At 52.9% G+C, this 16,282-nt stretch overlaps 6 protein-coding genes across 6 annotated transcripts; 3 read left to right on the forward strand and 3 right to left on the reverse strand.

Moving 5' to 3' along the window:
* Positions 1-90: 90 nt before the first annotated feature.
* BDQ94DRAFT_168843 (uncharacterized protein) lies at positions 91-1,026 on the forward strand (the record flags this gene model as incomplete). The annotated part of the gene is made up of 1 exon (XM_026771168.1): positions 91-1,026. The coding sequence occupies one exon, from the start codon at positions 91-93 to the stop codon at positions 1,024-1,026; it is 936 nt and encodes a 311-aa protein (XP_026628192.1).
* A 1,612-nt stretch (positions 1,027-2,638) lies between these two features.
* cpa1 (carbamoyl-phosphate synthase (glutamine-hydrolyzing) CPA1) lies at positions 2,639-4,621 on the forward strand. The gene is made up of 2 exons (XM_026763337.1): positions 2,639-2,786; positions 2,922-4,621. Exon 2 carries the CDS (start codon positions 3,024-3,026, stop codon positions 4,383-4,385), a length of 1,362 nt encoding a protein of 453 aa, XP_026628193.1. The 5' UTR covers positions 2,639-2,786; positions 2,922-3,023; the 3' UTR covers positions 4,386-4,621.
* Positions 4,517-6,593, reverse strand: BDQ94DRAFT_177302 (Tannase/feruloyl esterase; the record flags this gene model as incomplete). The annotated part of the gene is made up of 1 exon (XM_026772877.1): positions 4,517-6,593. One exon carries the CDS (start codon positions 6,591-6,593, stop codon positions 4,845-4,847), a length of 1,749 nt encoding a protein of 582 aa, XP_026628194.1. The 3' UTR covers positions 4,517-4,844.
* Positions 6,594-7,512: 919 nt separating this feature from the next.
* BDQ94DRAFT_140338 (putative GTP binding protein (Gtp1)) lies at positions 7,513-9,367 on the reverse strand (the record flags this gene model as incomplete). Its single annotated transcript, XM_026765605.1, has 10 exons — positions 9,178-9,367; positions 9,072-9,100; positions 8,997-9,011; positions 8,910-8,934; positions 8,520-8,838; positions 8,351-8,460; positions 8,155-8,300; positions 8,044-8,101; positions 7,827-7,991; positions 7,513-7,763 (listed from the first exon to the last, which is right to left on the reverse strand). Coding segments are annotated over exons 1-10 (1,100 nt in total), but the record flags the coding sequence as incomplete, so codon positions are not given.
* A 119-nt stretch (positions 9,368-9,486) lies between these two features.
* On the forward strand, positions 9,487-10,886 carry cwc2 (active spliceosome conformation promoter CWC2). The gene has a single exon (XM_026763340.1). The coding sequence runs from the start codon at positions 9,549-9,551 to the stop codon at positions 10,773-10,775; it is 1,227 nt and encodes a 408-aa protein (XP_026628196.1). The 5' UTR covers positions 9,487-9,548; the 3' UTR covers positions 10,776-10,886.
* On the reverse strand, positions 10,887-16,269 carry cpcC (putative protein kinase (Gcn2)). The gene is made up of 6 exons (XM_026772878.1): positions 15,825-16,269; positions 13,721-15,766; positions 13,336-13,665; positions 11,852-13,285; positions 11,358-11,799; positions 10,887-11,305 (listed from the first exon to the last, which is right to left on the reverse strand). The coding sequence occupies exons 1-6, from the start codon at positions 16,041-16,043 to the stop codon at positions 10,998-11,000; spliced, it is 4,779 nt and encodes a 1,592-aa protein (XP_026628197.1). The 5' UTR covers positions 16,044-16,269; the 3' UTR covers positions 10,887-10,997.
* Positions 16,270-16,282: the final 13 nt, after the last annotated feature.

Below are 16,282 nucleotides of genomic sequence, written 5' to 3' on the forward strand. Positions count from 1 at the left end.
ATTCCTCAAGCTTCTCTATCCATTTCCATCACCACCCCTTCACCCACCACACCCACCACACCCTCCCATACCCACCACCAACAGCACAACATGCCCTTCCAACCCACCAAAGACATACCGGACCTAACGGGCAAAACCATCCTCATCACCGGCGCCAACAGCGGCCTAGGCAAGACCTCCGTGCTAGAATTCTCGCGTCACAACCCCTCCCAAATTTGGCTCGCCGCGCGCAACCTCACCAAAGCACAATCCGCGGCGGACGAAATCAAACAACAAGTACCCACAGCCCGCATTCACCTCCTCGAACTCGACCTCTCTTCCTTCGCCTCCATTCAAAAAGCTGTAGAAGTATTCCTCTCCACCGCCACCCGCCTCGACATCCTCATGCTCAACGCCGGCGTCATGGCCGCACCACCGGGAATGACGCCCAACGGACGATACGAGGTGCAATTCGGGACGAATTACATGGGTCATGCGCTGCTCACGAGGCTGCTGTTGCCCATTATGGAGAAGACGGCGAAGCGGGATGATGCTGGTGTAGGTGGGCGTGTGAGGATTGTTGCTGTGGCGTCGCATGGGCAGCGGTATGCGCCGCCTGGAGGGTTGCAGTTCGAGACGTTCAAGACGAGCGGGGAGAGTATGGGCCCGTTTGCGAGGTATGGGCAGAGTAAGCTGGCTCTTGTGCTTTGGGTGAGGATGTTGGCGCAGTTGTATCCGTGGTTGACTGCTGCTTCAATCGATCCTGGGGTGGTGGGCACGACGCTGGGGGATGGGGCTACGGGTGCACCGAGGTATATTCAATTTTTGTTCAAGGTGGCGTTGGTGTTGAGGCTCGCGGCAAGTTTGGAAAACGGGGTGAGGAATCAGTTATGGGCAGCTGTGTCGAGGGAGGTGAACAGTGGGGAGTATTATGATCCTGTTGGGGTGGTGGGGAAGTCGGCGCTTGGAAGGGATGAGGAGTTGGCGAGGAGGTTGTGGGTGTGGACGGAGGGGGAGTTGGATAATTATCTGGGGGTAAGAGATTGAGTTCGTATTGTATGTTCTTTTGTTGGTGAGTTGCTTGGTTATGGTTTGATTTCTCCCATGGCTTGGTTTGATGTACTTCGGTGATACACGGTGTTTGGTATGAAGTGCATAGTATCAGATCTAATGATTGCTCTCACCTTGTCATATTACAGAATGCAGTCACAATCAATCCTTGGTACACTTGGTACACTTGGAGTATATCTTGGTATGGGTCAATCTTCATATCTCTTCTCATCAGGATACCCCATATATCCTTCCAACTTCTTCCAATCCGGCGTTCAGCCGGCCCAAGCATATATAGCGACCCACAATCGGGTAATGTCCTACAACGGTGAAGCTGATGATCTCGTGGATAAGCGTGAAGAGCTTCGTCATGACCTTTTTCCAGGATCTTGAAGGAGTCCCAGATGTGAGGTTTTAGAAACTTAGATGCAGTTTGTCGAAGGGGATGAGGCCCTCGCCGTTGCAGTGGGTGTCATTAGGGGTTGAGAGTGTGCAGGAGAGGGAGTGAGGAGGGTTTAATTATTGTTGGTGTTGATGGTGTGGCTGGGGAGGGTGAGGGCGTGTGTTAGGGCTGGGAGCATGAAGATATTGAGGTATTCGAGGTGTATTAATATGCTATGTAGTAGGTAGGATATAGTTTGGGTGTTATGATGCTGATGCACGACATATACTGTAATGTAGGTTTTATTGATGCTATTATATATTGGTCTGATCAAGTCTTCGAGTACATAATCTGCCGTGTATCACGGTCATGTATAATGCAGGAAAAGAGCCGGTGCTGCATTAGATGGCTCTGTGGTAAGTTTAGCGGACTGTCTGCAGCTGGTTGGCTCCTCTGATTACAGTTGCACATCTTCCTAAGGATGTGTCTGAGCAATGCGACGGGTCAATTGGTTGTTGAGTCGTAAACGTCTTCCTTGTGCTGACTAGCCGTGCGACTCTCGGTGCCAACTCCCAGGTTATATACCATCACCATCTACCCTTTAGCAGTAGTGGTCGTATACTATGATGTAGTAAAATAACCCCAGCATTCTTATATTCCGTCCGGGGTTTAGACTATTTATATTAGTCAAGAATATGCCGGAAAGAGAGAATGAAGGCTATCAGTTATGTAAAAGTTAGTCACCGAGATCTGCCATACTTGGGGTTATCAGAACCACGAAACCCACCAAGTGGAGAGACTTACATCAATAGTGAGTCATGGCGAGTGCTCAGTGGAAGGAAAGGGAGAACCCGCCCCCCTGTTTGGGGCAGCCATGGGATGGCTGGGTAGCTGTTCCTGTTGTTGAGCTGGCAGAGCTGCACTAATCCCTAGTGTTCAGAGGAACTGGGGTTCATTATTGAAGAAAAAATGGATCCATCAAGTGAAGGGCGCGAGAATCGGCGGATGCGTGAGTCAACGGGATGAATAAAACCCTGCCAAAGTTGGCCTCCCCGATAGCGGACTGCCTCAATGGCCGCCTTCCGATTGGCCGGACCAGCCAAACCAAGTCGGTGAGAGAGGACGGCACGTGCCACCCGACCGGGCCGGCACACTTTTTCCCTTCTTTTTTAATCTCTTGGTCTCTCCCTCTCTTTCTCTCCCTTTCTTTCTTCTCCGTATCCCAGATTACTCCCCCAGAATCATCAGCTCAACTTCCATGTCTAACTAATTAGACCCCCCTCCCATCCAAATCCATCTTGTATACCAATCCTCAGTGACTGGTAACAGCACAGTCGCGCTTATGCGTTTGGCACCTTCCGTCTTCACTTCTCAGGTACGTTGTCTCTCCCACTATGGGTTCCCATGGCTACTCCGCATTCCCCCCCTCCCCGCCACTATCGTCACTCGCCATGACCATCCCAACATTCAATTGAAAGGCATTGATAGAATACTGACATGATATCTGCAGGACTACATCTCGGATCACCTCTGGAAAGCTTCCGGAAACTTCTGAATCCACTTCACACAACCCGCCGTATTCTTTTCTCGCAACAAATAAATCCATATCACAATGTTCGCTCGTGTGTTCAAGGCCATGCCCGCCAGGGCCCCTGCCTTCACCTCCGTGAATGCTTCCATCCAGTCCCGCTTCATGGCTACCGTCCGTCAGGGACGTCCCGCCACTGAACGTGCCACTTTTACGATCCGAGATGGCCCCATCTTCCATGGGAAGTCCTTTGGAGCCCGCTCCAACATTTCGGGTGAAGCCGTTTTCACCACTTCCCTGGTCGGATACCCCGAGTCTCTGACCGACCCCTCCTACCGTGGTCAGATCCTGGTCTTCACCCAGCCTCTGATCGGTAACTACGGTGTTCCCTCCGCTGAGAGGGACCAGCACGGTCTGCTCAAGTACTTTGAGTCTCCCAACCTCCAGGCCGCTGGTGTCGTCGTCGCCGATGTGGCTGAGCAGTACAGCCACTGGACTGCCGTCGAGAGTCTCGGTGAATGGTGTGCCCGTGAGGGTGTGCCCGCCATCTCCGGCGTCGACACTCGTGCCATTGTCACCTACCTCCGTGAGCAGGGTTCTTCCCTCGCTCGTATCACCGTTGGTGAGGAGTACGACGCTGACCAGGATGAGGCCTTCGTCGACCCTGAGCAGATCCACCTGGTCCGTCAGGTCAGCACCAAGGCTCCTTTCCACGTCAGCGCCGCCGACCCCCAGTGCCACGTCGCTGTGATCGACTGCGGTGTCAAGGAGAACATTCTGCGTAGCTTGGTCAGCCGTGGAGCCAGTATCACTGTGTTCCCCTTCGACTACCCCATCCACAAGGTCGCTCACCACTTTGATGGTGTCTTCATCTCCAACGGCCCCGGTGACCCGACTCACTGCCAGGACACCGTCTACCACCTCCGTCGCCTGATGGAGACCTCCCAGGTGCCCATCTTCGGTATCTGTCTGGGTCACCAGCTCCTGGCTCTGGCCAACGGTGCTCGTACCATCAAGCTCAAGTATGGTAACCGTGCCCACAACATCCCGGCACTGGACACCACTACTGGCCGCTGCCACATCACCAGCCAGAACCACGGTTATGCTGTTGATGCCTCCACCCTGCCTTCCGACTGGAAGCCCTACTTTGTCAACCTGAACGATTCTAGCAACGAGGGTATGATCCACAAGACTCGTCCCATCTTCAGCACCCAGTTCCACCCCGAGGCCAAGGGCGGTCCCCTGGACTCCTCTTACCTCTTCGACATCTACCTGGACAGCGTCGTCAAGTACAAGAACCACCAGCTGGCGTTCCACCCCAACCGGAACACCGTCCCCAGCCCTCTCTTGGTTGACCTCCTGGCCAAGGAGCGTGTGGGCGTCCAGCCTACCATTGGCATGCAGAACGTGGCTGCCGCCGCTGCTGCTGCCGTTGCTGCCGCTTAGAAGGAATGTCATGTGGAACTGGAGTTTGGGTTTGGGTTTAGGTCGGAATATCTTTGGTTGTACATGATTCTTTCGGTTTAGTTTGGGTACATTTCGGTTTAGGAATATATTTTACTTAACATACTACTTCTATCTCCCTCTTCAACATCAAAGTAGACAATAGTCATGTAGCCGATAACTTGATTTGTCCCGTGTACCACTCAGTACTCGCAGCGCATACCTGCGCTGCTCATTTCGTTACACATGCATAAGAGTTGAGGCATTATTCATTTGCTGATACGAGCCCCAATCACCTTGCCTAGCATAACACGTCTATATCCCCATCAAATCACATGAGTTCAATATTTGACTCCTACTCATAACCCTATAAATACACTATACAATGAATATAGAGATCTTTCACTTATACACACGTAGTACATACACACTATGAAATCCAGCTGATTGCCAGAACATCCCCTAATACAGCGGCAGCTCGTAAGCATCAAAATCATACACCCAAGTCTGGTACGACTCCTCATCAAAGACACAGGTCAACTCCGTCCCATTGTTCACATAGTAGGGTCTGAGCGGCCAAGCACACAATTGCTGAACCTGACCGTAGTTCTCACCCTCCTGGACCGTCGCATTCAGCCTATCAGGCTTCTGGCCGTTCTCTACCCAGTCAAATAACGTCGGCAGGGTGCTCTGCGGCCAGCCGCCATTCGGCTGGTCCGTGCTGTACGAGCAGTGCGCCGCGCCAGGGACGAGGTACAGACGATTCCAGTCGTTCAGGGCGTCGGAGGACTCGTTAAAGGAGAGGGAACTGTACATCGTCTTGCGGACGGATTCGTGGTAGTGCACGGACGAGCCGGTGGGGATACTGGGGTCGGATTCGCCGTGGACGTGGATGATCTTGCCGCCGTTGGAGTGGAACGGGGTCAGGTCGGGCCAGGTGGTTTGGAGGACGTCTTCGTAGCGTTGCCAGCCCAGAGACATCCAGTTCGTCATGACATCGTAGGTGACATTGTCGAGGGTGGAGAGGTTATCGACATCGTGGAGTTCGAGGAATTTGGCGACCCATTCGCCGCCGAGGGAGGTGATGTCGAGTTCCCAGGAGTCGGTGTCGGAGTTGTATTCCGTTTCGGCGTCGTCGAAGGTCGCGCTGGGTTGGTACCAGATGTAAGCGCGTTTGCCGTCGAGGGTCTTCAGGCCGTCGAGGATCTTGGCGGCGACGGCGGCGCCTTCTTTGGTGACGGTGCCGTTTTGAGCTGGGGTGGTGTTGCTGGTGGAGAGGCGCTTCTTGAGCACGGTGGTAGTGGTTTCGGCGGGACAGTAGTAGGGGGCGCCGATGGTGGAGTTAACGTTGAAGTGCAGCTTGCAGAGGTCGGTGCGGGCGACGACGCCGTCCTTCTTGCCGTCGAGGGCGTCGCAGGCGGCGATGGTCAGGTTGTTGATCTTCTCGAGTTCGCAGGGCGGGGGGTAGTAGCCCATCGTGTATTCGACGAGACCCGGGTAGAGGTGGTTGGGCTGCTGCTGGCCGTAGCGGATGGCAGGGGCGCCGATGACAGCGCCATCCCATTCCTCGCCGAAGCGCTGGATTTGGGACCAACCCTCGCGGCCACCTTCAGAGCAGCCCTGGTAGTAGGAGTAGAGCTTGGAGGAGCCGAGGTTGAAGAAGTTCTTGGTGAAGGCCTTGCCGACAGCGCTGAGTTCGTAGTGGGCTTGGTAGCCGAACATGTAGAGGGCCTGGCGGTCAATGGTGCCGTTGGCCTTCAGGAAGACGGCGTCGAATTCGGTGGAGAAGCTACCGAAACCACCGTCAGTCTGGCCGGAGGCAGCACCATACATGACACCGCCGGGCAGGTCAGCGCTGTCGCCGTTGATGGCATAGCCGAAACCACCGGTGGAGAGCCAGCGGTTCTTGAAGTCGGCTGGGGCAGGGAGCCAGAACTGCAGCAGGACCTGGTCATCGAGCCCGTCGTGGGTGTAGGCCAGAGTGACGTTGCAGAAGTCGAAGGTGGAGGCAGGCCAGAAGGCCGTGGAGGCGGAGCTGTAGTTGTAGACCGGGTTGGCTGTGATGGAAGTGGTGTCCACGGTGACGCCCATGAGGGGGCTGCTGGGGGCCACGGAACGAGCATAGGAGGATGTGCAGACATCCGCCAGGCTGGTCGCCTGGGCAAGAGAAAGTGCGGCCGTGCCGGCCAGAAGGCTCATCTTGGAGCGCATTGCGAGAGAGTGACTGAAATGAGTGACTTTCAATGCGAGAAAGAATGTGCTTGCCGGCGTGAATTACTGGGCAGATCCTAGCTGGCAGTAGAGTGATTTTATATCATTCAAGAATTTGAGAATGGCCGTTGCCTAGTGTGTAGTCCTGCTATCATCGCCATGGGTATCTGGCAAAGCCATACAACTGTTGTATCTAGATTAAGGAGGACAAGCATCATCGACCCACCCCGGACATCGGAATTTCGGAATACGATAGAAAGTCACGACAGGCCATTGGTCAACGGGGAAGATGTACGCGTCCCCTGGGTTCGAGAGTGAAGTGCTTAGCAACTGACCCGGGCCATAGATCGTCAGGCACCATTTGTGTCATCTGTGGACCGGTTAGCTCGGAATTAACGGGATGGGTGAGGACGTTGGTCGGTAGTGTTTTGCTTACCACGAAGATGCTGGATAAAGCCGTGATGGATGTGGCCATGTCTGATGCAAGGCAAAGAGGGCGAAGTAATTGGCGTGGTGGAAGGAGGGGGAAATAATTATAACAATGAGAGCAAAGAGGACTGCAGACAGAGACCGAGGGATGAAGAAGAGGAAGTTGCTTTATCCGGTGGGGAGACGATAAGTCCGAGAAAAGCGGATGTTTCCACCCCAATAAGGAAGTCAAATCCTCAGGCTAAGCTTTGGCAGGGTCGGAACTCAATACCCTGACGCGTGTACCCTTAAACTAAATTTTTTCTATTCCCTGCCAGGTGGATCCTGAACACTGAAGAATGATGACGAGCCTGACGTGACTTGTTCTCCATCACTTCCAAGATCCATGCCCGGGGGATTTCCGCCGGTGGGTTCATACGACAAAATGAGATCTGCAGAAAGTACACCAAGTCTAGTATCTACTCCGGCCGGAAATGTTCAGAGAAGGCGCCGTTGGTTTGACTAAAGCGTAGTTGCATGAACTATATTCCGCTTCATTTAGCAACAATCGACACCACGTCCTCATCCGACACCACATGTCCCAAGCCCACCCGCTGTGGGATATGGCGTGCACTCGCTCCCCATACCATCGCATACTTGAATGTCTCCTTCAACGTGCGGTGGATGTTATCGCACACATCCTCGATGGTTGAGTTGCTGCGGCAGATCAACGCCTCGGAGAAATCGGGTTCCTCGCCTTTCCTGTAGCATCGTTAGCAATGTCTCACTCGTAAAAATAGATGACTGATCGTTGGCTGAACGAACCGTTTCGTGTAGACCCGGATCAGACGGAGTTCCTTCCAGATGCGATCCACGACGTCTTCCACACCCAGATCCAGTTCACAACTCATGACGGCTGTGTACGGTTCACGGGCTAGTTGGTCAAGGAAGTCCAGACTGACGCCATCAATCTTGTTGTAGACGTAGAGACTGTAATCATATTAGATAAGTGATGAATGTTGATAGACGGGTAAAGGTATACCATCTGATGTATTTACGGTGATCCTTCATGATCACGTCAATGAAGTCGTCGATCGTGGCTAGATTCATGTCAGCGATGAGACTCAAACGGATAGTAAAACATTATTCGTACCATATTCATCACGAACCAACACTTCGCAGTTAAGCATCTTGTAATCGCGGAGAACATTGTAGATCATCTTCTCATCAAGGTACTTGGGCGGCGTCTGGAAGGTGATCTTCATACCGCCGGCCTTCTTCTGCTTAAGGTAGATGTTCCTACACCCATTAGCCCGATACCTTAAGTCAACAACGCTTGAAATACTCACGGAGGCTCCTTGTTCAACCTGATGCCTACAGCATCCAATTCCGCCTCCAGTAGCGCTCGTTGCTCCGCTCGTTTCGTAGCATCCAACACCATCAGAATGAGATCACTCGTCTAGGCCAAATTAGCCCCAGAATTTTAGACAATACCTCAGATGCAGGGATCGAACAAACCTTAGCGGCCGAAATGACCTGTCTTCCACGTCCCTTACCCTCAGACGCACCCTCAATGATACCCGGAAGATCAAGAATTTGGATCTCCGCACCACCATACTCGAGCACACCAGGAATGGCAGTAAGCGTAGTGAACGCATACGCGGCCGTCTCACTCTTCGTCTTGGTGATCTTGCTCAGGAAGGTAGATTTACCGACGGAGGGGAAACCGACAAGAGCTACACGCGCATCACCACTCTTGCTCACATCGAAGCCGGCACCACCACCACCGGAGCCGCCTGTTGGCTCCAGGAGCTGGGCTCGTAGACGGGCAAGTTTTCTGCGTAGCAGTTAGTGCTGGTTCCGCATGGCGGGGTAGACTTGAAGATGAGGGGCATGAGCTCGACTTACCCCTTCAGTAGACCAAGATGGTACTCTATAGTCAAGAGTACGTTAATATGGACCTAAGATGGCATCAACGGAGACATCAAATCGCACCTGTGGCCTTGTTCTCTGTGCACAGGTTAGCATGGCGGGGCTATCGAGACCTTGATATGCGATCGGAATACTTACTCTGCGTCCTGCGCATCTCATCTTCAATCCTATAAAGCGAGACCCAAGCGTAAGCAAGACATACCCCACGGACAGTAACCGCAGACCTGCAATATGGGCAACATACTCCTTGATCTTTTCCGTAATGTTCACCATCTTGCCGGTTATGAGCCCCGCGGACTCGATTTCCCAGATACAACAAACGACACAACCAGACAACCGAAGCAAGATTTCGCCGTAAGCAAAGTCTCTCAAATATCTATCAAACGAGCGAGATAATCCCCCGAAAATCGATTTGATTGCAGCGCAAGAACACGAGCAGCTCTGGATTGGGAAAATCGTCCTCAAAATCATCCGCCGCGCCAAGCAACCACCCCGCTTACGTAATTGCCACCTCCGGCGGAATCTTCGAACTTCCCGACATCAAACATCAACATCCCATCCTTTCCATCAACTTCACCTCATATCATCCCCAATCCCTCCACCATCACAGTAGCCATGGCTGAAGCAACACCCCCAACTGAAACAGTAACCCCTCCTACGGAGGAGGTCGTCGAAGACCAACAACAAACCCAGCAACAAGAAAACGAAACAACAGAAGAAACCACCGCCCTAACAACCACCGCCGACGGCGCCGTCGAACCGCAAAAGAAGACCAAAAAGATAATCCGACGCAAGCGCCGCCCAGCACGCCCACAAGTCGACCCAGCGACAATCAAATCCGAGCCCCCGCCCCAAGTCGGCACAATCTTCAACATCTGGTACAACAAATGGAGCGGCGGTGACCGCGAAAATTCCTACCTAAGCAAGACGGCAGCACCCTCACGATGCAACATCGCGCGCGACAGCGGCTACACACGGGCCGACAAAGTGCCCGGGTCATACTTCTGCCTGTTCTTCGCGCGCGGGATATGCCCGCGCGGCGCAGAGTGCGAGTACCTGCACCGTTTACCAACACTGCACGACATATTTAACCCGAACGTGGATTGCTTTGGACGGGACAAGTTCAGTGATTATCGGGATGATATGGGCGGTGTAGGATCGTTCATGAGACAGAATCGCACATTGTATGTGGGACGGATTCATGTGACGGATTCGATTGAGGAGGTGGTGGCGAGGAATTTCCAGGAATGGGGACAGATTGATCGGATTCGGGTGCTTACGTCTCGGGGCGTTGCGTTTGTGACGTATACGAATGAGGCGAATGCGCAATTTGCGAAAGAGGCGATGGCGCATCAGAGCTTGGATCATAATGAGATTCTGAATGTGAGGTGGGCTACGGTCGATCCGAATCCGTTGGCGCAGAAGAGGGAGGCGAGACGGCTGGAAGAGCAGGCTGCTGAGGCGGTTAGGAGGGCGTTGCCGGCGGAGTTTGTGGCTGAGTTGGAGGGTAGGGATCCTGAGGCCAAGAAGAGGAAGAAGATTGAGGGGAGTTATGGGTTGCAGGGGTATGAGCCGCCGGATGAGGTGTGGTTCTCGCGTGCGAAGGAGTTGGAGGATGCGAATGCGATTGCGCAATTGGAGGCTCCAGAGCAGCCGCTGATGATTGAGGGTGCTTCTGAGACTGCTGCTGCTGCTCCGCAGGAGGAACAGGCCGGAGGGATCTTCTCCAGCTCTGCTGTTGCGGCGTTGAAGGGCCTGGCTGGGGGTGCTGTCACGACGCAGCAGGCGCCTAAAGCTGCCGGACCTCTGGTGGCGTACGGGAGTGACGATGATAGCGAGTAATTTGGTTGATATTCATTGCATGCATTCTTACGTGTACTATAGCAGAGATACCTGAAAAATGTGCTTGGCTTGACTGGATTTCATTTCATCGTTTGGCTTCTATGGAACGGCTAATTTCAACGCTTGTTTGCATGGCATAATTGTGGGTATATTCGAAAAGAGGAGATTCAATCAACGGCAGATACAATAAGAGACACATAACACGTAACATCACACATCATTTCATCTGTCGGCTGCGCTTCCAAGGTCGTAGTATATGCATGACCCTGTGCGGTAGTTGTATATAAAAGCATTGCTGAAACTCTCCATCCCATCTACACGACTCTCGTTGGCAAGGTCTAGTAATAGTTCGTGGACCTGCGTGAGGTATTTCCGTTCTGTCAAGGGCGCGTTTTGGATGACTGTGCGCCAACTTTCAGGATCAGAGAGACGGGTATTCCTGATGGCCTCTAGCAACTCATCGCGAGTATCGATAGCAGCAACGGGCCCGTTCAGGGCATCCTCAACCACCTCGCGGGATCGGAATAGTGCTGGAAAGAGTTAGAGGGATCCTGTGATATCAAAGGGACAAATTGAACATACCTGTCTCGACAATATTCCTGCGGTTGGACTTCTTGCTTCGGTGCTGCGGTACAAGAATGCGGACATCGCTGAATCGCTCGTTGAATGAAGGCCCCGGGTCTGCTTGGCTGGGCAGACGAGACTGCCGTAAGGGGTCCGCGCCCTCTCGCTGGTAGCGCGCACGTATCTCGTTCCGCAGCCAAGGAACAAGTTCAGAGCCCCGGATATCGAACTCTTCCCTTGGGGAGAGACTCTTGACCTTGAAACCCCTCTCCTGACTGTCTTGCTTTGCAATAACAATCCAGCCATGGCTGTCATCTCTGTACTTGTTCAGGAGTTCTTCCAGCGAGGAGGCATCCACAGCCAACTCTGCACTGACGTCATTGAGCCACAGATCCTGGACGATTTTGATGCCCATGGTACGCAACACTGTGGGATCGAAACTTGCAACAAGCACATCGCACTGCCAGCTGTTAGCATCTCTCGGTTACTAAAATGGTGGGCATTCGACTTACCCTACGTGTCTTCCAGAAAGCTCCAGCCTCCATATCAAAACTCTTCGCTGGAGTCTTAGCAGGAGTTCCGAGGTACTCCAACATAGCCGAGCTGAGGCGATCCCAGCTCAGGTTGAACCCCACCGCATGAGTCTGAGAACGACTAGCCAAGACTTTGGGTCGGAACTCTTGGACCAGCGAGTCATACCGTCCGCCAGCCGCGAACACATCGCGCCGCTTACTGTCAAAGACACACTGGAAGAGAATACTGCCTCGAAAGAACTTATCGTTCAGACTGCCGAGAGGGTTCATGTAAACCTTCCGCTTGACATCAAAGTTCTGCAGATAAGCCACGAGCAGATTAATTCGAGCAAAGATAGGTGCCAATCGCTCAGCAAATATCGTGCCCTGCATAATAGCCCGCAGTCGTTTCTGAACCTGCTTTGGAGAGTCTCTGAAGTCGAACCGTGCCAGGTCATCCAGCGAGGTCGAGGCAACACCGATCGCAGGGGAGCGAAGCTCACTTCGAATCTTCTGCATCGTCCATTTTCCCACGTTCAGCTTGCTAACAACCTCCTTAACACGAGGGATCTGAGAAGGTGTGATCCGGCAAAACTCCATAATGATCTGAAGCAGGTCCGAATGATTGATAACAAAGCACATAGGGGAAGATCTTAGGGGCGGGAATTCTTCGATAATCTCATCCAGCACTCTGATTACCTCGGCTTCTTTCAAAGCCAGATCCAAAGTGTTGTGTGATACAATATCGAAGTCTACCTCCTTATGAGTTCTGGGCTCGCCACCATGGGGCAGTTCCCTGTAGACCGTTCCAAAAGCGTATGTCTTTTCCAGTGAAGGATCTTGTCGTGGAATAGCACGCGCATTGGGCAGGGTAAGATCAAACGGCAGTTGAAGCAAGTTGCCAGAGGAGTCAAGCAATCTCACAGCGCCGTTATTGTAGTGTTGAGATCTGGGGAACAGCATCTGCCTCTGAGTTTCAACCGCCCCATGGCGGCGGAAGATCGACGTTAGCTTCTCTTTAACGAGGCCCTGAATTAGCAACTCGGTGGCACCTGGTGTACCGCGAGAGTCCATATCCCAGGCGATGTCTTCGAACTTCTTTGGTGATTGAGAAAAGATACCGGATAAGATCTTTTTGTAGTCGGGCGAGTTCGGATCAGAGAGTAGATGCATGATCGCGCGCCTAAAGGTTTCTTCTTCGACCTGCAGAGGAATCTTTCCGCTACGGAGAAGATCCGAGGCTGTGGGCCGCTCGCTCGGGTTATGGCTCAATAACGAATTAATGATCCTACCCTGGACTACCTTCTCTGAAGACTGAAAGGTAGACGGCAGGGTATGGTTTGGTTCGCGGATAGCCCGCAGTGTTTGGTCTCGCTCCATGCCTGTGGATAAGGCATGGCACATTTCAAAAAAGATCACACCCAGAGAATACATCTATGTCCCGTTAGACCTTCTCTCGCTTGATTGAGTTGGGTTGCACTTACATCAACTTTCTCATTGTAGTTGCCCGTGAAGCCCGACTTCATCTCGGGAGCGACATAGTAGGTCGTGCCCAGGCTGCGAGTAAAGTTGCCTTCAAAATCTGCGGTGGTGGAAGAGCGCACGGCTGTCGTAAACTGACCACTCGTAGCAAGACCAAAGTCTCCAATACGGGGGTTGTTCGCCACATCAATAAAGATATTGTCTGGCTTGAGATCCCGATGGATAATACCATGGCCGTGGATATGGCTCAGTCCATCCAGGATCTGCCGGAACAAGCGCCAGGACCGGTCAACATCATCGTACAGACCATTTCTTATCAGATCACGAAGTGTCTATGTAAGTCAGCATCAGCTGCGTAATGTTTAGGCACAACAACACGGTACTCACATGTTTTTCGCAATACTCCATCTGGATAAAGAGCGTAGTAAGCACGGGCCTGCCCTGGGAGCCTGACCGCACCCGACTAAGCTCCTTGCCTGTGGCACTCTCCGTCTCAAACGTCGAGGGCGTGTCGCCCTTATCTCCATTGGACAAAGTTCCATCGTTATCCTCCTCACTGTCGGAGCCAAATTCAATCTTAGGATAGCCGCTCGAGCTGATAAAGTCAAGCCCGCCGGTACTATAATCATAGGCATGCGTGTCCCGACTAGCAAAGACGTCACTCTCCGTGGAAGAAATGGCTTCCTCGTCTACATAATCATAATCCTCCTCGATCCACGCAGTATAATAACGTACTACGTAAGGATGATTTAGCCGGGACAAGAGCATAATCTCCGACAGTGTATCTTTCAGGGCCGCGGTAGACTTCTGAGTAATCTTCTTGACAGCGTAAAAGCGGCCATCGAGCTTATTCCTTGCCTTAACCACCTGACCAAAACCTCCTTTCCCTAATCGCCCAGCTTCATCAAAGTCCTGGTTGTACCGCGAGAACGCGGGCAAGCCGTTCAAGGAGTCGAGCCGTGGACGCCTCGGCAGGGAGATTGAATTTGAGGCACTTGTGCGGGAAATCAAGGGAGTGTCCACTCGGAAGAATTCTGAAGGCTGCAGTTGGAAAGCAGTCGGCCGCTTCTTCGGATCGGGCCTAAAGAATTCATGCAGGAGATCCTGCAAAGCAGTCGTTAGGCCTAGCGTGCCCATCAGCGCATTTGCTGACGTATAACGCTGCAGCACATCCATTCCGAATCCCATCTGAAGGAAGACGATACCCAGGTCCCAGACGTCTGTCTTCATGGTCAGCGGTGCGGTCCCGTGTGTTAATTCCGGGGGCATCCAGAATGGTGATTTTGACGTTGTGAGTAACCGTTTGCTGGCAGGTGAATCAGGAAGGGCTTCTTCAATGCCAGCTCGCAGTTTCACAATGGTCCCACCAGTACGAGTTCTGAACAATAGGATGCGACCACAATGAATATTGCCATGAACAAATCCACTGCGGTGGTAAAGCTCCAAGGCTTCCAGCAGCTGGATCGTCCAGCTGCGGAGCACTTCCACTGGGACGGTTCCCACAATATCCAGAAACTCGGCCAGTGTTCCCTTGTTCGAATACTCCTGGAGCGCATAGACAGTCCAGATGCTGTCCTGAGCATCCTGCATGCTCAAGGGTCGAGTTATCTTGAACCCAACAAAATCCACAAGGTTCGGATGCCGTAGTTTCTTCAGGCCTTCAAGCCTGTCCTCACTCGAGCGCATCTTCTCTCGGAACAGAAGGGGCTCGACTCCCTTCTCATCCAGTGAAATCTCTCTCAGAACCAGTAGAGGCGCATGGGACCGGTTGTCGGAGACGACCGGTCTCACGGTATATGTCTCCTTTCCCGGTCCGATCTGGAGAAGCGATTTGCCGTACACTGCGCGGAAGACCAGGGTGGCCTGGTCGGAATCCGTCATAGCTAACGGAGGGTCGAAGGTGATTGCACCCGGAATGTTCTCCACAGCATCAGCGTCCCCATTCGCATCCAGTCCAGGAGTGCGACTTTTACGCCGGGACAGCCGTGCCTTGGCCCGCTCTCGGACTTTGTCCTCCAAGAGCTGCTGTAGGGCACGCTCTTCTTCAGCTGTGGCTGCCTCCTGTTTCCGGATCTCCTCTTGTCGCTCCAGCTCCGCTCGCTGGTTTGCGGCGGCTTCCTGTTCCATTCGCTCCTCCTCTAAGCTCGGAAGATCCTTGTCTTGAGCTTGAGCCTCAGCCACATCTTCCAAGACATCTTGTATCGACACGGCCAGCTCATAGATCATTTCCGAGCCGAGGAGCGTCTTCGGCTTATTCTGTATAATGTCTTGAATTCTCGATCGAGCACCTTTCCGGAGATCGTCTAAGTTTTCCAGGGATAGGTTAGGGTAGGTCTTGGGATAGGTGGTGGGCAGCTCGACGAGCAATTCCAGATGAACGTCGGGATTGGACGATGCTCGTAAATGAAGCTTGAACGAGACCTCGGACGATTGCTATAGAGCTTCTTGGTCAGCAATGCTTTAGAGCGATATCAATGCGACAATCACATACCTGCCAGGCAGAGCGCCTGTGCTGCACTTCCTCAAAGTCATCACCGTAGATGGAGCGCAATGCTTCGACTTCATTCTGGTGGATCTCCTGGTAATTGGTGGGGGCAACTACCGGCGGCGAGAAAGACGGCGAGTCTGGCCGGAGCTGCTGCTTTTTCTCCGCTCGGGGAGAGCCGTGCTTGGGGGCATTGCTGAAATTCTTCTTCTGTTTGTGAGGCATAGCGGGGCGCTGGTCGGGCGGTGAAGATAGTGGATGCACCGTGATCGAGATTGGCCTTTGCCACGGAAATTAGTGACAAAGATGCAGCCGAAGCTGCAGCCCTCTATAGCTCAGTAGAGAACATATCTAAAGCAGAGGAATCAAAAGGGAAGAAAGGTGGGAAAGTATATGTGGAGAGAGAGAGAAAGGTAATTAGACCGGAGGAAGAGGGAGGGGGAGGAAACGGCGAGAGTTAGTCT

The sequence above is a fragment of the Aspergillus welwitschiae genome (assembly GCF_003344945.1).
Source record: "Aspergillus welwitschiae strain CBS 139.54b unplaced genomic scaffold BDQ94scaffold_10, whole genome shotgun sequence".
Lineage (NCBI taxonomy): Eukaryota > Fungi > Ascomycota > Eurotiomycetes > Eurotiales > Aspergillaceae > Aspergillus > Aspergillus welwitschiae.

Excerpts from the sequence above, each read along its gene's own strand:
- cpa1 (XM_026763337.1), top strand. The coding sequence starts at position 3,024 with ATGTTCGCTCGTGTGTTCAAGGCCATGCCCGCCAGGGCCCCTGCCTTC.
- cwc2 (XM_026763340.1), top strand. The coding sequence starts at position 9,549 with ATGGCTGAAGCAACACCCCCAACTGAAACAGTAACCCCTCCTACGGAG.
- cpcC (XM_026772878.1), bottom strand. The coding sequence starts at position 16,043 with ATGCCTCACAAACAGAAGAAGAATTTCAGCAATGCCCCCAAGCACGGC. Across the intron at positions 13,666-13,720 it reads TGGAGTATTGCGAAAAACAT|ACACTTCGTGATCTGATAAG; the intron begins GTGAGTACCGTG and ends TGACTTACATAG. Across the intron at positions 11,800-11,851 it reads CTTTCTGGAAGACACGTAGG|TGCGATGTGCTTGTTGCAAG; the intron begins GTAAGTCGAATG and ends AACAGCTGGCAG.